The sequence below is a fragment of the Hemicordylus capensis genome, chromosome 2, assembly GCF_027244095.1.
Source record: "Hemicordylus capensis ecotype Gifberg chromosome 2, rHemCap1.1.pri, whole genome shotgun sequence".
Taxonomy (NCBI): Eukaryota; Metazoa; Chordata; class Lepidosauria; order Squamata; family Cordylidae; genus Hemicordylus; species Hemicordylus capensis.
Genome location: NC_069658.1, coordinates 253,036,758 through 253,056,380, shown reverse-complemented (window position 1 = coordinate 253,056,380; position 19,623 = coordinate 253,036,758). Strand labels below are relative to the sequence as shown.

Genomic DNA, 19,623 nt, shown 5'->3' with positions numbered 1-19,623 from the left:
ATTTTGTTTTATTAGGTCTTTTTGATCTTACTGTAAACCGCCCTGAGCCACTTTAGGAAGGGCGGTATATAAGCTGAATAAACAAATCAATCTGCTGAAACCAACCGTAGTTCATGAAAGCTTATTTAGGATAAACTGTGAATCTTTAAAGGTACCACAACTCTACTGGTTTTGCTGTAACAGAATAAGATGGCTCTCCCACTGTAAATAGTCCCCTGCTGGCAGGTCTCAGAACTTCTGTGTCTATCCAGATGGTATGCCAGAAGACTCCACATTCCTTCTCCCCTGCTCACCTCACCTCCTCTTTCTCTCCAACCTCCCCCATCCTTATTATTTCCCCTTAGTTTACCATCCCCAGTCTGAGTTTTCCTAGCTCTGCAGTCTCTCAGGAGATGGTTGCCTGGAAACAGCAAGAGGGGAATGTATGGATTCCAAGTGATAGCTGGGCATGTGACAGCCTCAGGGAAGGCGGGGGAGCAGGGAGGGACACTGGAAAAACCCACAGTAGCAGCAGCAGCAGCAGCAAGAGAGAGCTGTGTGTTTTGGATTCCGATTAGAAGGCACCGTGCTGGAACCACCAGCTGAATACAGCCCCAGGTTCCAGCCAGCATTGCACCAAATCGACGCCCCCTCCAAAGGTTTGGTTCCAGGTTCTATGTACTGGGTGGGCTCCCCCTACTCATTAAGACCTATTTCCCAAGAAACACGAGATTCTTGCATATATTTTGTTTCCAAAATTCTGGCTTGCAGAGTGTTGCATTTGTTTTCTTCCAAAAAAGCAATGAGAGAATAGGAGACAGGTAAGAGGACTCGAGGCAGGTAGTCCACAGGGGAAACCAAACAATAGCTTTCAACTACGCTGCATCCACGCTGCTCCCCTCCACAGTTCCTAAAAATGTGCATAATTTATTTTAATTCTGTTAGCTGTAGAACAGCCAGAATCCTACATGACACACTACATACCCATCCAAGCATGTGTGCTGCTCCCCTTTGCTGTCACTTAGGAATGCAGAACGCTGCTTTACGCAGAGTCAGTCTATTGGTCCATTGAGCTCAGTATTGTCTACACTGACTGGCAGCAGCTTCTCCAAGGTTCAGACAGGGGCAGGTGTCACACCCTTTTGTGAAGATGCCAGCCTTTGAACCTAGGACCTTCGGCTTGGGCTACAGTCCTTCCAACGTTCACTAGGTTCATATTTTTAGGGGCTTATCTTCAAGGCCATAAGGCTTAGAAACGTATGCTTTGGTTTTTATAGAAAAAATAAAGACAAGACGAGATGAAAGCTCTGTATTAAAAGAAGGTGAAGGCAAATAGCTTGAAGATGTTGAATTCTACACAGTTCCAAATAAACTCACCCTCCTGCACAGCACAGCCCCAGAAACATAAAATACATACAGTCCTCAGAACATAGCACAGAGAAGGAGTTGTGTAGGGCATTTATCTCGGCTCCTTCATCACTGGGCATCCTACGCAGTCCCTCCTCTAACTTTTGAGATTCTACCAAACACAGCCTACTCATTTTTAAAGCTTCTCTCTCTCTGCGGGTTGTGGATGCATGTATTTTTAAGAACAACAGGAAGAACACAAGAGTTTCCTGGAATGTCAAATCCATAGCAGGCACCCAACTTCGCATTTGCACAGCAAAACCTACAGACACAGTCTTGGTTTTAATATTTCACACGGACATGCATGCAACAAACATCGTCTGATGACAGGAATGGTGTTAGATCTGAATCTGGGAGACGTGGGTTCAGTCTCTCAGGGCCAAGGTAGACAAAACAGGGGCAGCTGTACGAGAGCCTTTCTTCTTTACATGTAAAGCAGAGGTGGAGGGGAAGTCTATTCTCTTCACAAAAAAGGAGCATGTGGAAGGGGAGAAAGACCTGCCCGGCTGTCTGGCACTGTTTCATGTGTAGAAACATGGATTGTTTAGAGTTGGAAGGGACCTTGGAGGTCTTCAAGTTCAACCCCCCGCTCTGTGCAAGAAACTGCTAGAGTACCCTTGACTATGTCCAGCCTATGAAAACATCCACTAAAGGAGCCCAGCACTGCAGGAGGCAGACTATTCCACTAATTGTTCTCTGTTATCCCAATGCTGTGGTTCCCAATCTGGGTTCCTCCACATGTTGCTGAACTACAACTCCCAGCACCCCCAGCTACAATTTATTTTGGCTGGGAGTTGTAGTTCAGTAACATCTGAAGGCACCCAGATTGGGAACCACTGTCCTAATGATAAGCCTGGGGCTACTCCTTGAATCCTCCAGCTGTTTTTGGATGACAGCTCCCAGCATCCCCAGCCACAGTGGCCAAGAGTCAGGGATGGGAGATGTGGGCTAACATCTGCAGGAGGGCCAAAGTTGAGTCGCCCTGGTCTAGCCTGAATCTACTTCCTTGCAATTTCAACCCACTGGTTCTAGTCCTGAGAATCACCTTTTGAGCAAAGCAGCACCCTTTAAAGTGCTGCTTTAAAGGGATTGGGCAGGAGGAGAGCAACTGCCCAATTCCAACACAGCATCTGTCCAAAGAACGTTGCTGGTATCCATCTGAGGTATCTTTTTAGACTGAGGTCACCTCCAGCCTCAGAGACAAGATGTCTCTAAACACCAGTTGCAGGGGAGCAACAGCAGGAGAGAAGGCATGATCTCTCCTCTTGCCTGTGAGGGATGTACCCCTGCCAAATGAAGCAAGGTGGGAGGCTACTAAGAAGAGAGCTTTTTGAGTGGTGGCACCCCATCTATGGAATAGATTCCATTTTGGGAAACAGGATGCTGGACTAGATAGGCCTTGAGCCTGATCCAGCAGGGCTGTTCTTATTGTGAGCCCTTTGGGGACAGGGAACCGTCTTATTTATTTAGTGTTTATTGTTCTATATTTTTGTTGGAAAGTGCTATATTCACAATATTCACAATAGCAGTAGTCCTGACCTCAGGAGCAATGGGGAACAAGTTCTTCTGTATGATGGTCCTTCAGATATTTGGCTATCATATCTCCCCTTAGTCTTCTCCAGGCTAAACATACCCAGCTCCTACAACCGTTCCTCATGAGACTTGCTTTCCACCCAGTCCAGCTCAGATACCAGAAGCGATGAGGAAACTGCTTAAAGCAGGAGAGGGCCATGAGTTGAAGCCAAGGGATAAGCTGGGGGCGGGGGAGTTTTGCTCCCCTCTCCCATATGCTCCTTTTCCTGTCAAGAGTAGATCCACATTCCTGCTTTATATGTGAACAGGGAGACATATGGGTACAATGCACATGGCTGCCCTGTTAAGTCTAGTTTTGCCCTCACCTGTGAAACACACTGGGTTGACCTTGGGCCAGTCCCTCGTCTTGCAGCCTAACCCACCTCCCAGACTTCTTGCAAGAATAAGATGGGATGGGGCGGGGCAGGGCAGGGCAGGGTGAGGACCCACAGGCCCTGCTTCGAGTCCTCTGGAAGAAAAGCAGGATGAAAATGTTATCTATATCACCACTACCACGGCTGCTTCATTCTTTTATTCAGCCAAACATCTTCTGCATGGCCCGTGCCAATTTGGCATCCCGCACCCTGATCCTCTCCATTACCCTTTCCAGCTCCCGCCGGGCAGCTCGGTTTCCTGCCTCCACTTGCAAGACGCCCTTCAGATCTTGTGCTGCCCCCTCCAGGTCATTCATGGCATCGTAGGCTAAGCCCCGTCGAAACAACGCCTTCGTATTGGTGGGCTGTAACGCTAGCGTCTTGGTGCAGTTGCAGGCCGCGTTTGCTGGCTGGCGCAACCGGAGTTGGCAGGCAGCCAGGTTCGCATGGAGCTCTGCTTTAATTTGGTCGTAGTCTGGGGGAGGGGCGGCCACCACAAGCAGCCGCAAGGCTCTGGCGTAGCGCCGTGCGGCTGCGCTGATATCCCCAGCTCGGTACAGTTCGCTGCCCCTCTCTTTGTTGCGGATAACCAAGTTCCACTTCTCACTGGCGCTCATCTCCCAGGAGTCCTTGGCCTGTGTGAAGCTTGCCAGTTGGATCATAATGCTGCCTCCTCCGGTTAACCTTAGCTCTGCCTGCTCCCCAGCCAGCATTGTCTCTAGGCCACGATCTACGATCCCATCCCAATCAGCGTCACCCCCACCCAGCTCCACCTCAGCCCAGTTCTGGGATGGGTAACTCAAGGGGCTTCCTGGCTCAGTCTCAATGAAGACTTGGCATACAGAACCTTCCTTTGGCTTATCCAAACCTGTGCCAGTCTCCAAGACCAGTTTAACAAAGGTGCCATCTGGGCAGGTCCAAGGGACATCCCTATTGGCTGATCTTGGTTGGTTGGGCAGGGGCTGGTTCTCTTTCAGGTCCTCGCCTTTCAACTTGGTCCCACTCTCCTTTTCTCCGCCCTCGAGATCTGCATCTTGCCTGTTTCCTTCATCAGTGCTTGGTCCCTGGTTTGGGTTCTTGCTCTTCTGCTCTCCTCCTAGATCTGGTTTCTTCTCACTGGCTGTTGCTGTACTTGCCATTATCGTCTCATCAAATCAGAAACTCCTAGCCTAGAGATGGGATGTGCCTGGGTGCTGGTAGAGGCAGCTGTTTGTGATGCGGAAGTCCAGCCCAATAACTGTTAAGGAATATGGAATGATGTTGAAAGAATATAGACTCCAGGAGTCAATGTAGCCCAGTGGATAGAGTGGTAGGCATAAACCTGAAAGCTTCATCAAATCCCAGATCTGCCAAGGATCCACTGCATGGTCTTGAGCAAGTCTCATTCCTTTAGTCTCAGTTCTCCATCTGTAAAATAGGAACAGCAGCAGAGATGTGGGTTTTCTGGAAAACTCTGATTTAGAAATTGCCTCATTTGCATAAAAACGCACCCCGCACACCCCGCTCCCCCAAAGTTACTATACTTGTCTTGATGCCTTAAATAAATTGTGATCTGGTCTGGCATATTATTTGACCTATACAGTTTAAAAACAAAAACAAAAACCCAAAACCAGATCTCCACCATATTCATTCCCCACATTGTATCTAGAAGGTTTTTCAAGTAGCCACCAAGAAATTTTAGAAATTGAAAATTTTCCATGGAAAAATAAAGTATGGGGGAAATTTCTGTTTTGTAAAATTACCACTCCACATCTCTGAACAGCAGCAGCTTAACTCACACAGCTGTTGCAAGGACAAGGAAGCTAATATTATGAAGAGTTTTGCAGATTAGTTGGGCTATAGAAATGATCAGTTCACAACAAGGCTGGAAGTCTTCAGCCAGAGACTTGGTATTATTTCAAATTAAGTCCCAACAGCTTCTTTGGATTCCCCAGCTCCATGCCTCATGGTTCCCCAAAGCTCCCTTGCTTGTCCACTTTCTTTTTGCTAACAGTGAGAAAGCTCTGCACTGTTTTACAACGTTCTATTGCTGACAGTTTCTCTCCAAGCAAGGGCATTTTTGTTGTTGCGACTGATAAACAACAGAGGCTCAGAAATGTACACTATCTACCAATCGAGCCTGATTTGTGCACTCCCCGTCTTACAGAATTGGAAGCAGAGCTCAGAATGGAAGAGACTGGATGGGATTCTTAACATCTGGGGGGAATAAATACAATATGATAAAGAAATAAAAACAGACATCTACTAGTTACCTCTCCTTTCTGCACACTGCAAATATTTTTCCAAGACTGCAGCCCATGCATCCTTCCTAGTATTTCTCCCTTTATCCCAAATCCCACACTCCCTTATTTCCATCTTTATTTATAAGTCACTTACCCCTCTTGATTAGTTCAGTTCTAGACAGAGGAGCTGGAGCAGCTTCTCTCTCAACCCACTCATTGATTTAGTTCCCTTCCACATCCCCGCTTCCGCTCCTTCTTTCAATGTCACTTCCTCAGCAACCACCTGTCATAGCAACCACTGAAGCTGAAGACATCCCTCAGGAGATGCCAAGGCGGAACCAATGTAAAAGCAGAGAAACTCTCCCTGTTGATCCATTCTTCCCCCAAGAACCGAGACAGAAGATTTCCCTTCCACTTAGAGTAATGCTCTTCCCCCTCCAATGGCATTTCCTGGGGTTCATCTCAAGCATTATCAACGCAGCTAAGATGGAGCAACAAATTTTGAGAGAATACAGAAAGCAGCTTTGAAAGATCAGTTCACTTTGTTGCCTTAGAATACAGATGCCAACTCGTGTCGTGTTAGAACAGGGGAGCAACAGCAGGAGAGAGGGCATGCACATACCTCTTGCCTGCGTGCTCCCCAGAGGCATCTGGTGGGCCACTGTGTGAAACAGGATGCTGGACTAGATGGGCCATGGGCCTGATCCAGTAAGGCTGTTCTTATGTTCTTAATTAATAAAGAGATATAAAATTGAGAGATGTTTGTGTGTGGTGCTTTCAGGGCTGACATGGGGCTAGAGCACAGCCCCCCACCCCACCCCCCCAGTTTGGGCACACACCCTTAAGAATGTAAGAACAGCCCAACTGGATCAGGCCCAAAGCCTATCTAGTCCAGCATCCTGTTTCACACAGTGGCCCACCAGTTCCCTCCCTGGCAGCATCTCCAAGATAGGGCTGAGAGGGATTCCTGCCTGCAACCTTGGAGAAGCCACTGCCAGTCTGTGAAGATAATACTGAGCTAGATAGACCAATGGTCTGACTCAGTATATGGCAGTTTCCTATGTTCCTATATTCCTATGCCTCTGGGAAGCCCACAGGCAGGAGCTGAGGGCATGCCTACAAATATTTATATACCGCTTTTCAAAAGTTTCCAAAGGGGTTTATGTAGAGAAATAATAAACTAGCTGGGCCAGGTGCAGAGCATCTGCGCCTCTAGTTCTCTCCCCTCCTTCCCCCCACTCCTCTGCCCCCCCGCTGTTTTCATTCCCCATCTGCCCATCCACTGTCGCTTTCTCCCCCTGCCGCTTGCTTTCCCCGCCCGCCACCTTCTCCTCATGCCCCTGCCGCCATTTTCTTTCCCTCCTTGCCTGCAAGTCTGTCCGCCGTTTTTGGGTCCCCCTGCTGGCAGCTCTCTCTCAAACTCTCGCGAGAGCTGCCATGCATGAGATTAGCGATGAGTACACCATATATATATATATATATATATATATATATATATATATATATATATATGGAGAAGTTAAGATGGATCCCTTACGCCCAGAGATGTAAGTTTTGGGCAGTATAAAAATAGGCTAAATAAATAAATAATAAATTCCTGTCTCCAAAGGGCTCACAAACTAAAAAGAATCATAAGATAGATACCAGCAACAGTCACTGAAGGGGTACTGTGCTGGGGGTGGATATGGCCAGTTGCTCTCCCCCTGCTAAATAAAGAGAATCACCACTTTATCAAGGTGCCTCTGCCCAGTTAGCAGGGGCTAACTCCTGCTGTTGTTCCCCTGCAACTGGTATTTAGAGGCATCTTGCCTCCGAGGCTGGAGGTGGCCTATAGCCCTCAGACTAGTAGCCACTGATAGACCCGTCCTCCGTGAAATTCATCTTAAAAGCCATCCAGGCTAAGAATTCTAAAGGTTAATTATGTGTTGTGTGAAAAAGTACTTCCTTTTGTTGGTCCTGAATTTCTTGGCAATCCCTTCCATCATGAGAGGCGGGCTCTGATCTTACTTTCAAAAACTGTGTTTGTTGAACATAGCTCAGGAGCAGAGCAAACATGCCTTGCATGGGGACGGTACCAGGTTCAAGCTCTGGTATCTCCAGATAGGGTTGGGTGAACACTCCTGTCCAAAACCGTGAAGGGTCACTGACAATACTGAGCTAGATAGCAGCAACAGCACTTACATGAACCAAGGGTCTGACTTGTACTGCTTTGTAAGGCAGCTTTGTATGTTCAATGGATGAACCAGGACAATGGATCAATTCCAGTGTAAATAGGGTTGCCATATTCAAGCTCTCCAAATCCGGGCACCCTAAGCTGCATGTTATGCAAATCAGCTTGCAAATATTTTTCATATTATGCAAATTAACTAGTGTACTGTCCGGACAACTTGTATTTGCTCGGGATATCTACCAACAATAGTTGGGGAGGATCTCTTTACCTGCCATTTACCCGAGCATTAAACACCCAGACTTTATATCCCAGCACTTTCTAATATACAAGTTCAGCTTTTAACCTTGTTTAATAAGCTGTGTGCCATCCTGTCATGGATTCCTCACAAACTGCAGACTCACCAGTTTCCAGTTCGCAGACTCAACAACTCAGACTCACTCCAGTTTCCAATACCTGAATATGCTATTTATTGGTGAATAAACATGTGATTTATTGGTTTAAATATGCTAATTTAAAACATGCTATTAACTGGTGAAGGCGAAGATACCAAATCAAAGCTCCTGCTGAGGAGCAGTGCTGAGTGCATTTCCATCACCACTAAATTCTACAATTGACCCTACAAAACTGGCACTGGGGATTAAGGCTTTCATGCTTGAGCCTGGTCACGGCCACCATTTACGTCCTGAGATAAGAAGATAAAATGTAACTCCAAAATGACTCCTTTTGATTTAGAGTACTAATATAGGCTGGAAAAGAGCAGGGGGCAGGGAGAATTCACAGAGGCTTAAAGCAAAATTAAAAAAAACACACAAACACAAAATAATATCTACACTAAGTTTGAGATATTAATAGCAGCAATGGAACAAAAAATACACTGAGCTTTTCAGTTAAGGCTGCAATCCTATACACACTTGGGAGAAAATATGATTGAAACTAATGGTACTTACTTCTAAGTATGCATGCATAGAACGGATTGCACTATAAAACCAAAAATCTTAAATTTTATAACAAACAGGCAGTGATTTTACAGCAAAATCAAGCTATCCTCTCAGCTGCCCTATCGAGATCCCCGGCTGACATAAAACACAAAGGCAACCTTCCTCAGGCATCTTATTTATTGTGTGTGAACCTCTCCCAGCCAGCCTGCTGTGCTTCACCTGCCTTTCTCTAAGTCTAGTTGTTGAACAGAATAGTGACCACATGATTTGCTCCTTAGCGATGCTTCTACAAGGGCTAGAGCGTAGCTTTTTTTTTTTTTTAATGAAAGCTGGGAATCTAGGAGAAATAATGTGCTAGCTGGGCGCTGGGGAACAAGCTTAAAATCTGGTAAAAACCTGGAAGTCTGGGTAACCTTAAGTGTAAATTCACTTTCAGAGAGCAACACAGAGATGGATTCTTGTTGAATATTTGTTTTTTCAAGGCATAGAAATCGTTGGTCAAACGATTTCTATGCCTTGAAAAAACAAATATTTATTTTAAAAACTTGAATTATCACTATGAATTGTTCTAATTTGTTTTTATTATAGATTATTGTCAGAGTTGTTATTCCTGCTTTTCTGGGGGTGGGGGATGCGGTAGGGGCACCCTGTAGAAGTTTAGAGGAAATAAAACTACAATTCCCACAATGCCTTTCTGTACTCTTCAACTTCCTCCTATAATCCTCCTTATGCAAAAGCAGAAAGAAGATTCCAGGCTGGCTGACGGACATCTTCATGAACCATGGTGTGACTCATAATCGGTGGTATGTAAAGGGTCTGCAGAGAGTAAATCAGAGTGTAAATGCCAGCAATGGGCGCTTGGAAGGGGAGGGGGCCACTTGGAAGGGGAGGGGGCACTTTCTTTTAGTAGATGAGAAGAAAAAGCTGGAAAACCAAAACAAATGGGCAAAGAGGCACCTTTTACCGTGGTGAGTCTCTTTATTTATCAGGGGGAGAGTAACTGGCCCTACCCACCCCCAACACAGTACCTCCAGTGACTGTTGCTGGTGTCTGTCTTGTGTTTCTTTTTAGAATGTGAGCCCTTTGGGGACAGGGAGCCATCTTATTTGTTTGTTATCTCTCTTTGTAAACCGCCCTGAGCCATTTTTGGAAGGGTGGTATAGAAATCGAATTAATAATAATAACAACAACAATAATAATAGGGGTCTAGGAATTGTTATACTGTTTTAATATTTGTTTTTATTGTTTAGATATGTTAGTCACCTTGGGCAACCATTAGCTGGAGTCTAGAGGTGGGATAAAAATACTTCAAGAAATCGAGAGGTTTAGCACAAAAGATGAGTCAGGGGCTATAGCGCAGCCAGCCATGCAGGGACTTCCAGCAACTGCAGGCAAACACATCCCTGTGTATTTTCTCTCTTCAATACAGCCTGCCGCTATGTGGCTAGGAAAATAGCAGCATCTCTGCGTAGAGAGGATCCGGGGAAGCCCATACTGGCATGTAGCAGGAATCGGGCCTGTCAAGTTGGTAAGCAACTTTGCCTTAATCTTCTGAAAGAGTCAAGGATTCTTCTGGCAAGTGTGGCCTCCCCACTCCCTCTCAAAGAGAATGAAGGGTCCCTTCCTTCAAACTCCTCCTTACAGGGCTCCTTAATTTGCAGCCCAGCTCTAACCCAAAACACACATGCATCTCCATTTGTTCGCACTCACTCCCTGCTACTGATATGGCCACAGACCAGCAAACCTCCCTCATCCTGCCCCCCCCATTAAAATGTGCATTATAGACCACCTGGTGCAGGGATACTTCTCTCTCTTTTCTTCTGAAAGTTTGTAAAGCACCATGTACAATAATGGTGTTAAAGAAAGCATTCATAAATAATTATTGAGGCAGCAAGATCTTCCTCTGCCTCAAAGGACTTCTAGGTTAATTTTTCCCATCCGGTGTGCCTCACTATCCTGCTCTGAATCAACTACAGAAGTGGCAAGTTTAAACTCCTCTTGGGAGCAGGCTCACTCCCAAATACACTGGGATGGATGCATCCTTTTTGCTACATTAAGGGATAGGAACATAGGAACATAGAAGCTGCCATATACCGAGTCAGACCACTGGTCTATCTAGCTCAGTATTGTCTTCACAGACTGGCAGCGGCTCCTCCAAGGTTTCAGGCAGGAATCTCTCAGCCCTATCTTGGAGAAGCCAGGGAGGGAACTTGAAACCTTCTGCTATTCCCAGAGCGGCTTCATCCACTGAGGGGAATATCTTGCAGTGCTCACACATCAAATCTCCCATTCAGATGCAACCAGGACGGACCCTGCTTAGCTATGAGGACAAGTCATGCTTGCTACCACAAGATCAGCTCTCCTCTCCCAAGGATGGAGAGGAGGCAGCTCCCAAAGAGGCAAGTTTAAACTTCCGGCTTTTGGAGTTAATTTGCTCCAGAAGGGATGTGTTTTTCCTAGTGCATTATGGGACACCAGGTCCAGGAAGGACAGCTACAAATAAGAATAAATATGACATAAGAATACTGAGGAGGAAGGAAGCAAAAATTCAGGGAGGCTTGGCTCTCACCTTCCCTGAAACCCAATATGTTCTTCCTCTTACTGGAGGAGGTTGCCAACATTTTGACTGGCCCTTGCTCCTATGCTTGGCCTTTCCCCCATATCTCAAATGTTTTTCAAGTAGAAATTTTAGAAATGGAAAACTTTTCACAGAAATATTAAGTATGGGGAAATCTTCCAGAAAAATTTCTATCCCACATCTCTGGTTACAAATAGATTTTAAAAACCAACAAAACACTTTGGACTAAAATGGTGCTCCTGATTGTCGGCAGATTTAAAAATGTATTTGACACAAGCGCTTATAAAAACAGTAAATGGCAAGCAGTATCTTAAGAGACATTCCCTGCTCTCTCAAGCACAGGAGGGAATGCCTCTTCTGAAATGACGCCTGCTGTAAAACAAAACATGCTTCTTACTTCAGAAACACCATTTTACCCATATGCATAACAGATCAACTAAAATGTATGTAATTAATACATTAACACTTATTTAACCAGGTTGCAGCTGATCTTATGCCCTTGAGGTTAAGTCACCTCCCATGCACAACTACATACCGTAATTCCAAGTTGCGTCCCTCTAACCTATAAGTCTCCATTCCCCTCCCAGAGAACCCAAAAGTTCTAGCTGACCAATACAACTTTGGAAGTCATTTCCCATTAATTATTATTACAAACATTTACATGCTGCTTTTCAACAAACAAAAAATTCTCAAAGTGGTCTACACATAACAAATAAAATAAACGGATGTTTCCCGTCCCATAAGGGCTCACAATTTTAAAAACAAAAAGGGATACAATAGCAAACAGCCACTGGAAAAGATACTGTGCTGAGATAAACAGAGATAATTGCTTTCCACCTGCTAAACATCAGAGAACCACCAACGTCTTTGCGTTTTTGCCCAGTTAGCGGGGTAACCTTTCCCCCAAACTCTACATTATTAGAGTCTTGCCTGCACTCACATCTCTAACTGTCATGTTCCTTACAGGCAACCAAAGAAATACAACCATGCCCCAATCTACCTGTTGCCCTGCCAGCAAGGAGCACTCCGCTACTCCTACCTCAGAGGTTGGGATCCAGAAGCCTCATTCATGATGGAATAAAACGGGGGATGGCGAAGGGAAAATGACGGTTTGTTTGACAACTCCTGTGCATGCAGGAATCGAACAGACCTGAGAATCCTTTAGCCAAGCCTCCCAGATACACCATTTTGATTTAAAAAAAAATTTAAATAAAGAAGCATTTGCTGATCTTGAAGATACCAATGTGTTGTCTGAAGTACAATTTGAAGATTCAGTGGGGAAAAGGGACTGGAGGAGGAGTTGTGACGTAGCATGAGATCCAGACCCTTTTCTCTGTGGTTTGTGGGTCAGGAAGGTGGGAGTGTGAAAACAGATGCACAGCACAGGCATGTGCACATGCACACACACACACTTACACAAAAAGGTCAAAGAAAAGCAGGGGCATCACCACCATTGGGCAACCGGGTTCAAAGAACCTGGGCTGCAGCCCCGATATGCCCCCCGCATCTGATGTCTGACGCTGGTTTAGCTTCCAAGCGGGGACGCACGGCCCCGTTCGGGGGTTAAATGGCCATCACTGCCTTTGCAGTGCGGCCAAGAGTGGATCTTCCCTGCCTTAAAGTCAGGGAGAGCTGCTTCTGGCTGTGCTGCAAACGCAGTGCTGGCCCCAATCTAGCTCCCAAATGGGGCCACGCAGCCCCATTTGGGAGTTAGATGGCCAGTACTGCATTCGCAGCACCACCAGGAGAGGTTCTCCCTGCCTTTAAGGCAGGGAAGAGCCGCTCCTGGCCGTGCTGCAAATGCAGCGCTACCCTGAATCTAACTCCTGAATGGGGCCACGCAACCCCGTTCAGGGGCCAGACCACGCACCCCCATCTGATGTCAGGCTCGGGGGCGTGGCTAACTACGTCAGACATAGGGGGTGGGGTGAGCAGGACCGCGGTGGCAGCTGGATACAGGCCGCTGCTGGTCTGGCTCTGCTACTGAAGAAAAGTATTGTTCTATATGAAGCATTTTCCTTTCCACAATTCTCCTAGAACAGGTAGGTTCTTACAGTTGTCAAAACCCATCTTCAGCAAGAGGACCTTTTTGACTCTGGCACCCAGACTATAGAACGACCTCATCAGAAAGGTGTATTTGGTTCACTCCTTGCCCATTTTTAAACTGGCACGTCAAACAGTTTTGCCTCAGCCAATGCTTTTTAATGAACCCATTCAGGATCTATGGTTTTATGGCTTCTGCTCCATTCTGTTATGTGCGGGGGGTTTTCAATTTTATATTGTGTTATTTTGGACAGTGGTTAGCCACCCTGTATTTGCTTTGCAGAGCAAGGCAGGATATACATACTATAAATAAAATAATCCTAATCCTAAAATAATTCTGTAGATAAAATAATAAAAGCAACTTTTATATGAATGCCCCCAACCTGACACATTCACAAATGCTGAGCTAGCAAAATGCAAATCACAGCATTTGCTTCTGTGTATCTGAAAAGTGCAAAAATACGGATTATATTGTGCCTCACCTTGAGTGTCTAGATAGTGGAAAGACAACAATAACAAAAAAGTATAGATAACTGAAGTAAAATATTTCTGTAAACATTCACAACATTCACCTGAAATGGCCAGCATTCACACCTGGATTTTGGCATTCATTTTACAGTACACTTATTTGTGGATCTCTGAAGTGGGAGCTGTGAGTAGTGAAGCTTTCCCCACTTTTCCTCTCTATTCTGGGAAAAGCTCTCTCTGCTAGATGTGTCATGCCACTGATGTTGAGAATCACAGCAGGGCTTTTCTACACTACACTAACTGGCTTTGCAAGGTCATAAGAGAAAGGAATAAGAATCATCTCCTCTGAAGTGGTGTTGACCTGTTGGTCTGGAAAAGTGGACAGGAGAGCAATCAAGGCAAAAGAGATCCGGGGTTACATCTTCCTTTGTTATAAAGCTGCCTGCTGCCTGTTCCCCGTGCCCAGCAGAGGAGCAAGCCCATCCACCAGCAAGAGGCACAGGGTGAGAGCCTGTGCTGGGTGTGGCTCTTCTGCTGTCTGCCATCTGCTGCTGCCGCCTGTGGGACTTCCGGTTGTTTTGTGGGTGGGTGGATATTTTGGGTTAAGTATTGTTTTTATTGCCCTGAGTTTTGCCAGGCCTAGTTGACGAGATGTGTTTGGGCTGTCCTGGGGGAGATAATGCAGGGGGTGCGCCTGGCAGCCTTGGGGCAGCTATTGCTGTAGTGGTGGGGAATAGAAGAATTGGCACTGGCAGAACAGCTGGCCGTTACAGGGGAAGAGAAATTAGTAATTTAGTAACTATTTCTACTTCCAATTGTTCTGTCAACTCTCAGGCCTTGGGGAGCAGCACCAACTACCCACAGAGCCTGACCTTGCTCCTTTGTAATGCCAGGTCAGTTCAAAACAAGACCGAAATTGTTTATGATTTGATCATGGATGAGGGAGCTGACCTGGCATGTATAACTGAGACCTGGTTGGGGGAAGCGAGTGGCCCAGTATGGGTTCAGCTTCTCCCTCCAGGTTACTCTGTTGTGGAGCAGGTTAGGGGAAGTGGGCGAGGGGTGGAGTGGCTGTGGTCCATAAAAATACTATCTCCCTTACCAGGGCCCCTGTGAGACAGTTGACCTATATTGAGTGTGTATTCTTGAGGCTGGGAACTAGGGATAGACTGGGGATTCTGTTGGTGTACCGTTCACCCCACTGCCCAACTGACTCCCTAACTGAGCTGACGGAGCTGGTCGCGGAGTTGGTGTTGGAGTCCCACAGGCTCTTGGTGCTGGGGGACTTCAATATCCACTTTGGGACTGGCTTGTCTGGTGCGGCTCAGGAGTTCATAGCGGCCATGACAACTATGGGCCTATCCCAATTAATTTTTGAACCAACTCATGTTGCCGGCCACACACTGGATTTGGTCTTCTGTTCGGATCAGGGGGGTGTTCCGTGGGTGGGGAATCTGGTGGTTACCCCATTGTCATGGACGGATCACTACCTGGTTAAGGTTGGTATCACGGTCACAATCCACCCCTGCAGGGGTGATGGACCTATTAGGATGGTCCGCCCAAAAAGGCTGCTGGACCCAGCAGGTTTCCAAAAGGCCTTGGAGGGTTTTGATGTTGGTGCGGCCGGTGATTCTGTCGATGCCCTGGTGGGAACATGGAATAGAGAACTCACCAGGGCAGTAGATATTATCGCTCCTAAGCGTCCCTCCAGGCCTGCTTCTAAGATGGCCCCCTGGTACACGGAGGAGTTGCGGGGGATGAAGCGGCTTGGTAGGCAACTGGAACGCAAGTCGAGGAGAACTCGGCTCTAATCTGACAGGATGCAGCATAGAACCCATTTGCAAACCTATGCAATGGCAGTGTGCGAAGCAAAAAAGCGTTTTTGGTCGGCGCGCATTGCGTCTGCGGGTTCACATTCGGCAGAGTTGTCCCGGGTGGTGAGGAGTATCATCTCTGCTCCTTCTGCCTCAAATCAGCTCCCAGAGACACTCTGCTATGACGCCTTTAGTGGGTTCTTTGCGAATAAAATCTCCTGTATTCGGGCCGACTTGGACTCCACTATTTCTGCAAGGTCTGTGAGGGAGGTATCCAGCAATCCCTCTTGCAGTGTTAGGTTGGATCAGTTTCTATCTGTGACTCCTGATGACGTGGACAAGCTGCTTGGAGCGGTACGGCCTACCACTTGTTCTCTGGATCCTTGCCCGACCTGGCTGCTTCGATCTAGTGGAGAGATTGTTGGAGATGACCTAGTTAATATCATAAATGCATTGCTGGGGGAGGGTAGGGTGCCTCCTTGTCTGAAGGAGGCAATAGTTAGACCTCTTCTTAAGAAGCCTACCCTAGATCCCTCAGCGATGGATAGTTATAGGCCAATCTCCAATCTCCCCTGGCTGGGCAAAGTAATCGAGAGGGTGGTGGCTAACCAGCTCCAGGCAGTTTTGGAGGAAACTGATTATCTAGACCCATTTCAAACTGGCTTTAGAGCTGGCTATGGGGTTGAGACAGCCTTGGTTGGCCTGATGGATGACCTTTACCGGGGAATCGACAGAGGGAGTGTGACCCTGTTGGTCCTCTTGGATCTCTCGGCGGCGTTCGATACCATCGACCATGGTATCCTTCTGGGTCGCCGGGAGGGGCTGGGAATAGGGGGCACTGCTTTGCAGTGGTTCCGTTCCTAGCTCTCAGGTAGATCCCAGATGGTGGAGCTTGGTGACAGTCGCTCCTCAAAGCAGGAGCTATTATATGGAGTCCCTCAGGGCTCCATTCTGTCACCAATGCTTTTTAATATCTACATGAAACTGCTGGGTGAGGTCATCAGGAGATTTGGTGCTGGGTGTTATCAGTATGCTGATGACACCCAAATCTATTTCTCCTTTTCATCTTCAGGAAATGGCACTCACTCTTTAAATGCCTGCCTACAGGCAGTAATGGGCTGGATGAGGGAGAACAAATTGAAGCTGAATCCAAGCAAGACGGAGGTGCTCATTGTGGGGGCTCAAAATCTGAGGAGTGAGTTAGATCTCCCTGTGCTGGATGGGGTCACACTCCCCCAGAAGGAGCAGCTTGGGAGTACTCCCCCAGAAGCGCAGCTTGGGAGTACTCCTGGACCCAGGCCTCACCCTGGTTTCTCAGGTGGAGACCATGGCCAGGAGTGCTTTCTATCAGCTTCAGCTGATTCGACAGTTGTGTCCATTCCTTGAGGAGGATGACCTCAAAACAGTGGTGCACCAGCTGGTAACCTCCTGGCTTGACTATTGCAATGCGCTCTACGTGGGGCTGCCTTTGTACGCAGTTCAGAAACTTCAATTAGTTCAGAATGCGGCAGCCAGATTGGTCTCTGGGGTAACCCGGAGAGACCATATGACACCTATTTTGAAACAATTGCACTGGCTGCCGATATGTTTCCGGGCAAAATACAAAGTGCTGGTGATTACCTTTAAAGCCCTGAACGGCTTAGGCCCGAGTTACCTTAGAGAGCGCCTTCTTCTGCGTGATCCCCACCGCACATTAAGGTCATCTGAGGAGGTCCGCCTCCTGTTGCCACCAGCTCGTCTGGTGGCGACTCGGAGGCGGGCCTTCTCTATGGCTGCTCCAGGGCTGTGGAATGCGCTCCCTGTGGAAATCCGTAATTTGAATTCTCTGTTAGCCTTCAGGAGAGCCCTTAAAGCGTATTTGTTTGGCCTGGCTTTCCAGGGTTTTTAAATTTTAACCCGATTTTGGGGCTTTTAATTACTGTAAACTGTTTAATCCTATTTTAAAATGTTTTTATATTGTTAATTGCTATATTGTTTTTAATTTGTTTTAGTTTTTATTGTTTTAGTGGCTTGTTTTAACTGTAAACCGCCCTGAGCCATTTTGGAAGGGCGGTATATAAATCAAATAAATAATAAAATAATAAACCACTGCCACATCTTTCATGAAAGATGGTTTTTATTATGATTAATTGTAGTTCTCACTTGATATAAGCCTTGCTGGCTGAAAAGCAGGGTGCCACATTTCTAAAACAAAACAAATGATGCAAGATCAGTCACACTGTGAGCAATTGTCACTGCAGCATTCCCTTGACTGATAACACCTTCCAGTTCGCTGGTGATGCACTGAAGGCAACTGGTGACATCAGCCGTTGCTCTCTTTTACTGGAAGAAGAAAGAGCCAACAAACAGGCTTTTGGGCATAAAACTTCTTTTTAAATTACCCTTATCTTGGTGTCTATATATTTTTATTTTTCAGAAATTGCTCTACTATAAAACAATGTAAGGAGGAAGGAAAGAAATTTTTGACTAAGATCCTTGTGCTCCTTATATCTTGGACACACACACACACACACACACACTTTTGGATGCACAAAAGTTTAGCTTCCCTCATATTTCCACATAAGAAAAAAAGATAACCAAAAAAATGTGCACCAGGCTGCAGTAACAAACAGTGGGAGCAAGAGCAGTAAGAAACAGTGGCAACCCTCCTTCTAAAGGGCATCGTGTTTACTTTATCATGCTCAACGCTCCTGTGAGGCAAGTCGCTGTTATTTCTATTTTACAGGTAGGAAACTGAGACAAAGGGGACAATTGCGCCATGGGTGAGGTAGGATTTGAATTCAAGTCATGAATTCAAAAGTTAAACTCACTTTTTAAGAGGGACTAAGATGCCCGACAAGAAGATGGAAAAGAAAACCGACCCCTTTATTATTAATACCCCTTTATTAAAAGAACCTTGCTAAATCAAACCACACACAACTAAACTACAACTCCCAGTAAAACTTGCGTGAAGAATGTTACACGCATGCGTCCCTCTCAAAAAGCATGCTCCTTCAGCATATGCGTACAACACTATCAATATCTAAGACATTGCTTATCTTAGAGTTATCCAATATGCATTACTATTTTTGTTTCAAACGTTCTTTAAAGAGTATTTTTCTAAACCACTAATAAAACTGTTAACGAAGGGGGAAACCCCGCTACTCTGTAGCGCCCATGCGCATAATTAATACTTACCCGCTTTCACGTCACAGAGTACACCAACCCACCTGGAATTCGTTCACAGGCAAAGGCAGCGCACCTGTGGGTGGCACCTATGCCTTACTCTCATTACGCACGCGCACTTCAACACGAAAGTGCATTGTAAGAGAGAATTCAGGAAACCTGAATTCCACGAGCTTCCTGCCCATGCGCACTTCGGGATTCCGCTCTGAACGCATGTATTTCGACTCATTCTGTTTCCCTATCGCTTCCGCAACATCATTATTTTCCATTGGTGGGAATCCCTGCTGTGTCCCGCCTATTCTTCTTTCTGGTTGGCTGGAGGAGTGAAGCAGCCGGCTTCCTAGTGGATAGCGCTGTTGCTATGACAGCAGTGGGGATGTGCGGGCGGTAGTGGCGGTGAAGTGGCAAAAGAGGTCGAAGGAAGATGGCGACGTTGGTTTCGGAGCTGCTGCTTTTGAGCGACTCGGGCCGCTTCCGCGCAGATAATCTCCTTAGCAGCGAAGACTGGGGTGAGAGGCGAACGGGGTTCGAAGGAGAAGACGGGAAAGGCAGTTGGTTTTCTATTTGGCCGGGAACAGGGTGGAGCTTATTGGGGTGGGGGTCGAGAGTGGGCGGGGCTTGGGTTCTTACGGGGAGGCGGCTACCTTGGAGAGGGGCCAATAAGCTGAAGGGGGAGCCCCGTTTCTCTGTGCGGAACTCCCGTGCCTTGAACAGGTGTATCTCAAGCAGGCATTAACAGGTGTTGCAGCAGTCACTACATCTCTGCTGGGGAAATGATCACGTGTTGGGCATCAACCTGTCATACAGTTATTAAAACGGGACAGAGTTGTAGAGCCAATGGGGAATAGTGATCATGATTGATTGATTGATTAAGTGCTGGCAAGTCAAGACTC

At 46.6% G+C, this 19,623-nt stretch overlaps 2 protein-coding genes and 1 long non-coding RNA gene across 7 annotated transcripts in view; 2 read left to right on the top strand and 1 right to left on the bottom strand.

The window, feature by feature from the left end:
* Positions 1 to 1,273: 1,273 nt before the first annotated feature.
* On the bottom strand, positions 1,274 to 19,109 carry FKBPL (FKBP prolyl isomerase like). 5 transcript variants are annotated; one of them, XM_053295598.1, is made up of 2 exons: positions 18,743 to 19,109; positions 1,274 to 4,739 (listed from the first exon to the last, which is right to left on the bottom strand). In XM_053295598.1, exon 2 carries the CDS (start codon positions 4,469 to 4,471, stop codon positions 3,494 to 3,496), a length of 978 nt encoding a protein of 325 aa, XP_053151573.1. In that variant the 5' UTR covers positions 4,472 to 4,739; positions 18,743 to 19,109; the 3' UTR covers positions 1,274 to 3,493. The 5 variants fall into 5 exon arrangements, 4 of the variants coding, with proteins under 4 accessions (XP_053151573.1, XP_053151574.1, XP_053151572.1 ...); XM_053295599.1 differs by lacking the exon at positions 18,743 to 19,109 and adding an exon at positions 15,424 to 15,680; XM_053295597.1 differs by lacking the exon at positions 18,743 to 19,109 and adding an exon at positions 5,709 to 5,841.
* LOC128344766 (uncharacterized) lies at positions 9,341 to 12,479 on the top strand. Its single transcript, XR_008316030.1, has 3 exons — positions 9,341 to 9,465; positions 10,092 to 10,190; positions 12,207 to 12,479. It is a non-coding gene; the product is annotated as an uncharacterized LOC128344766 (long non-coding RNA).
* The window catches only part of ATF6B (activating transcription factor 6 beta), an 18,957-nt gene continuing 18,433 nt past the window's right edge, over positions 19,100 to 19,623 (top strand). The window contains exon 1 of the mRNA XM_053295549.1: positions 19,100 to 19,239. Within this exon, the coding sequence (XP_053151524.1) occupies positions 19,155 to 19,239 (85 nt within the window). The 5' untranslated portion in view covers positions 19,100 to 19,154. The remainder of the gene's footprint in view (positions 19,240 to 19,623) is intronic.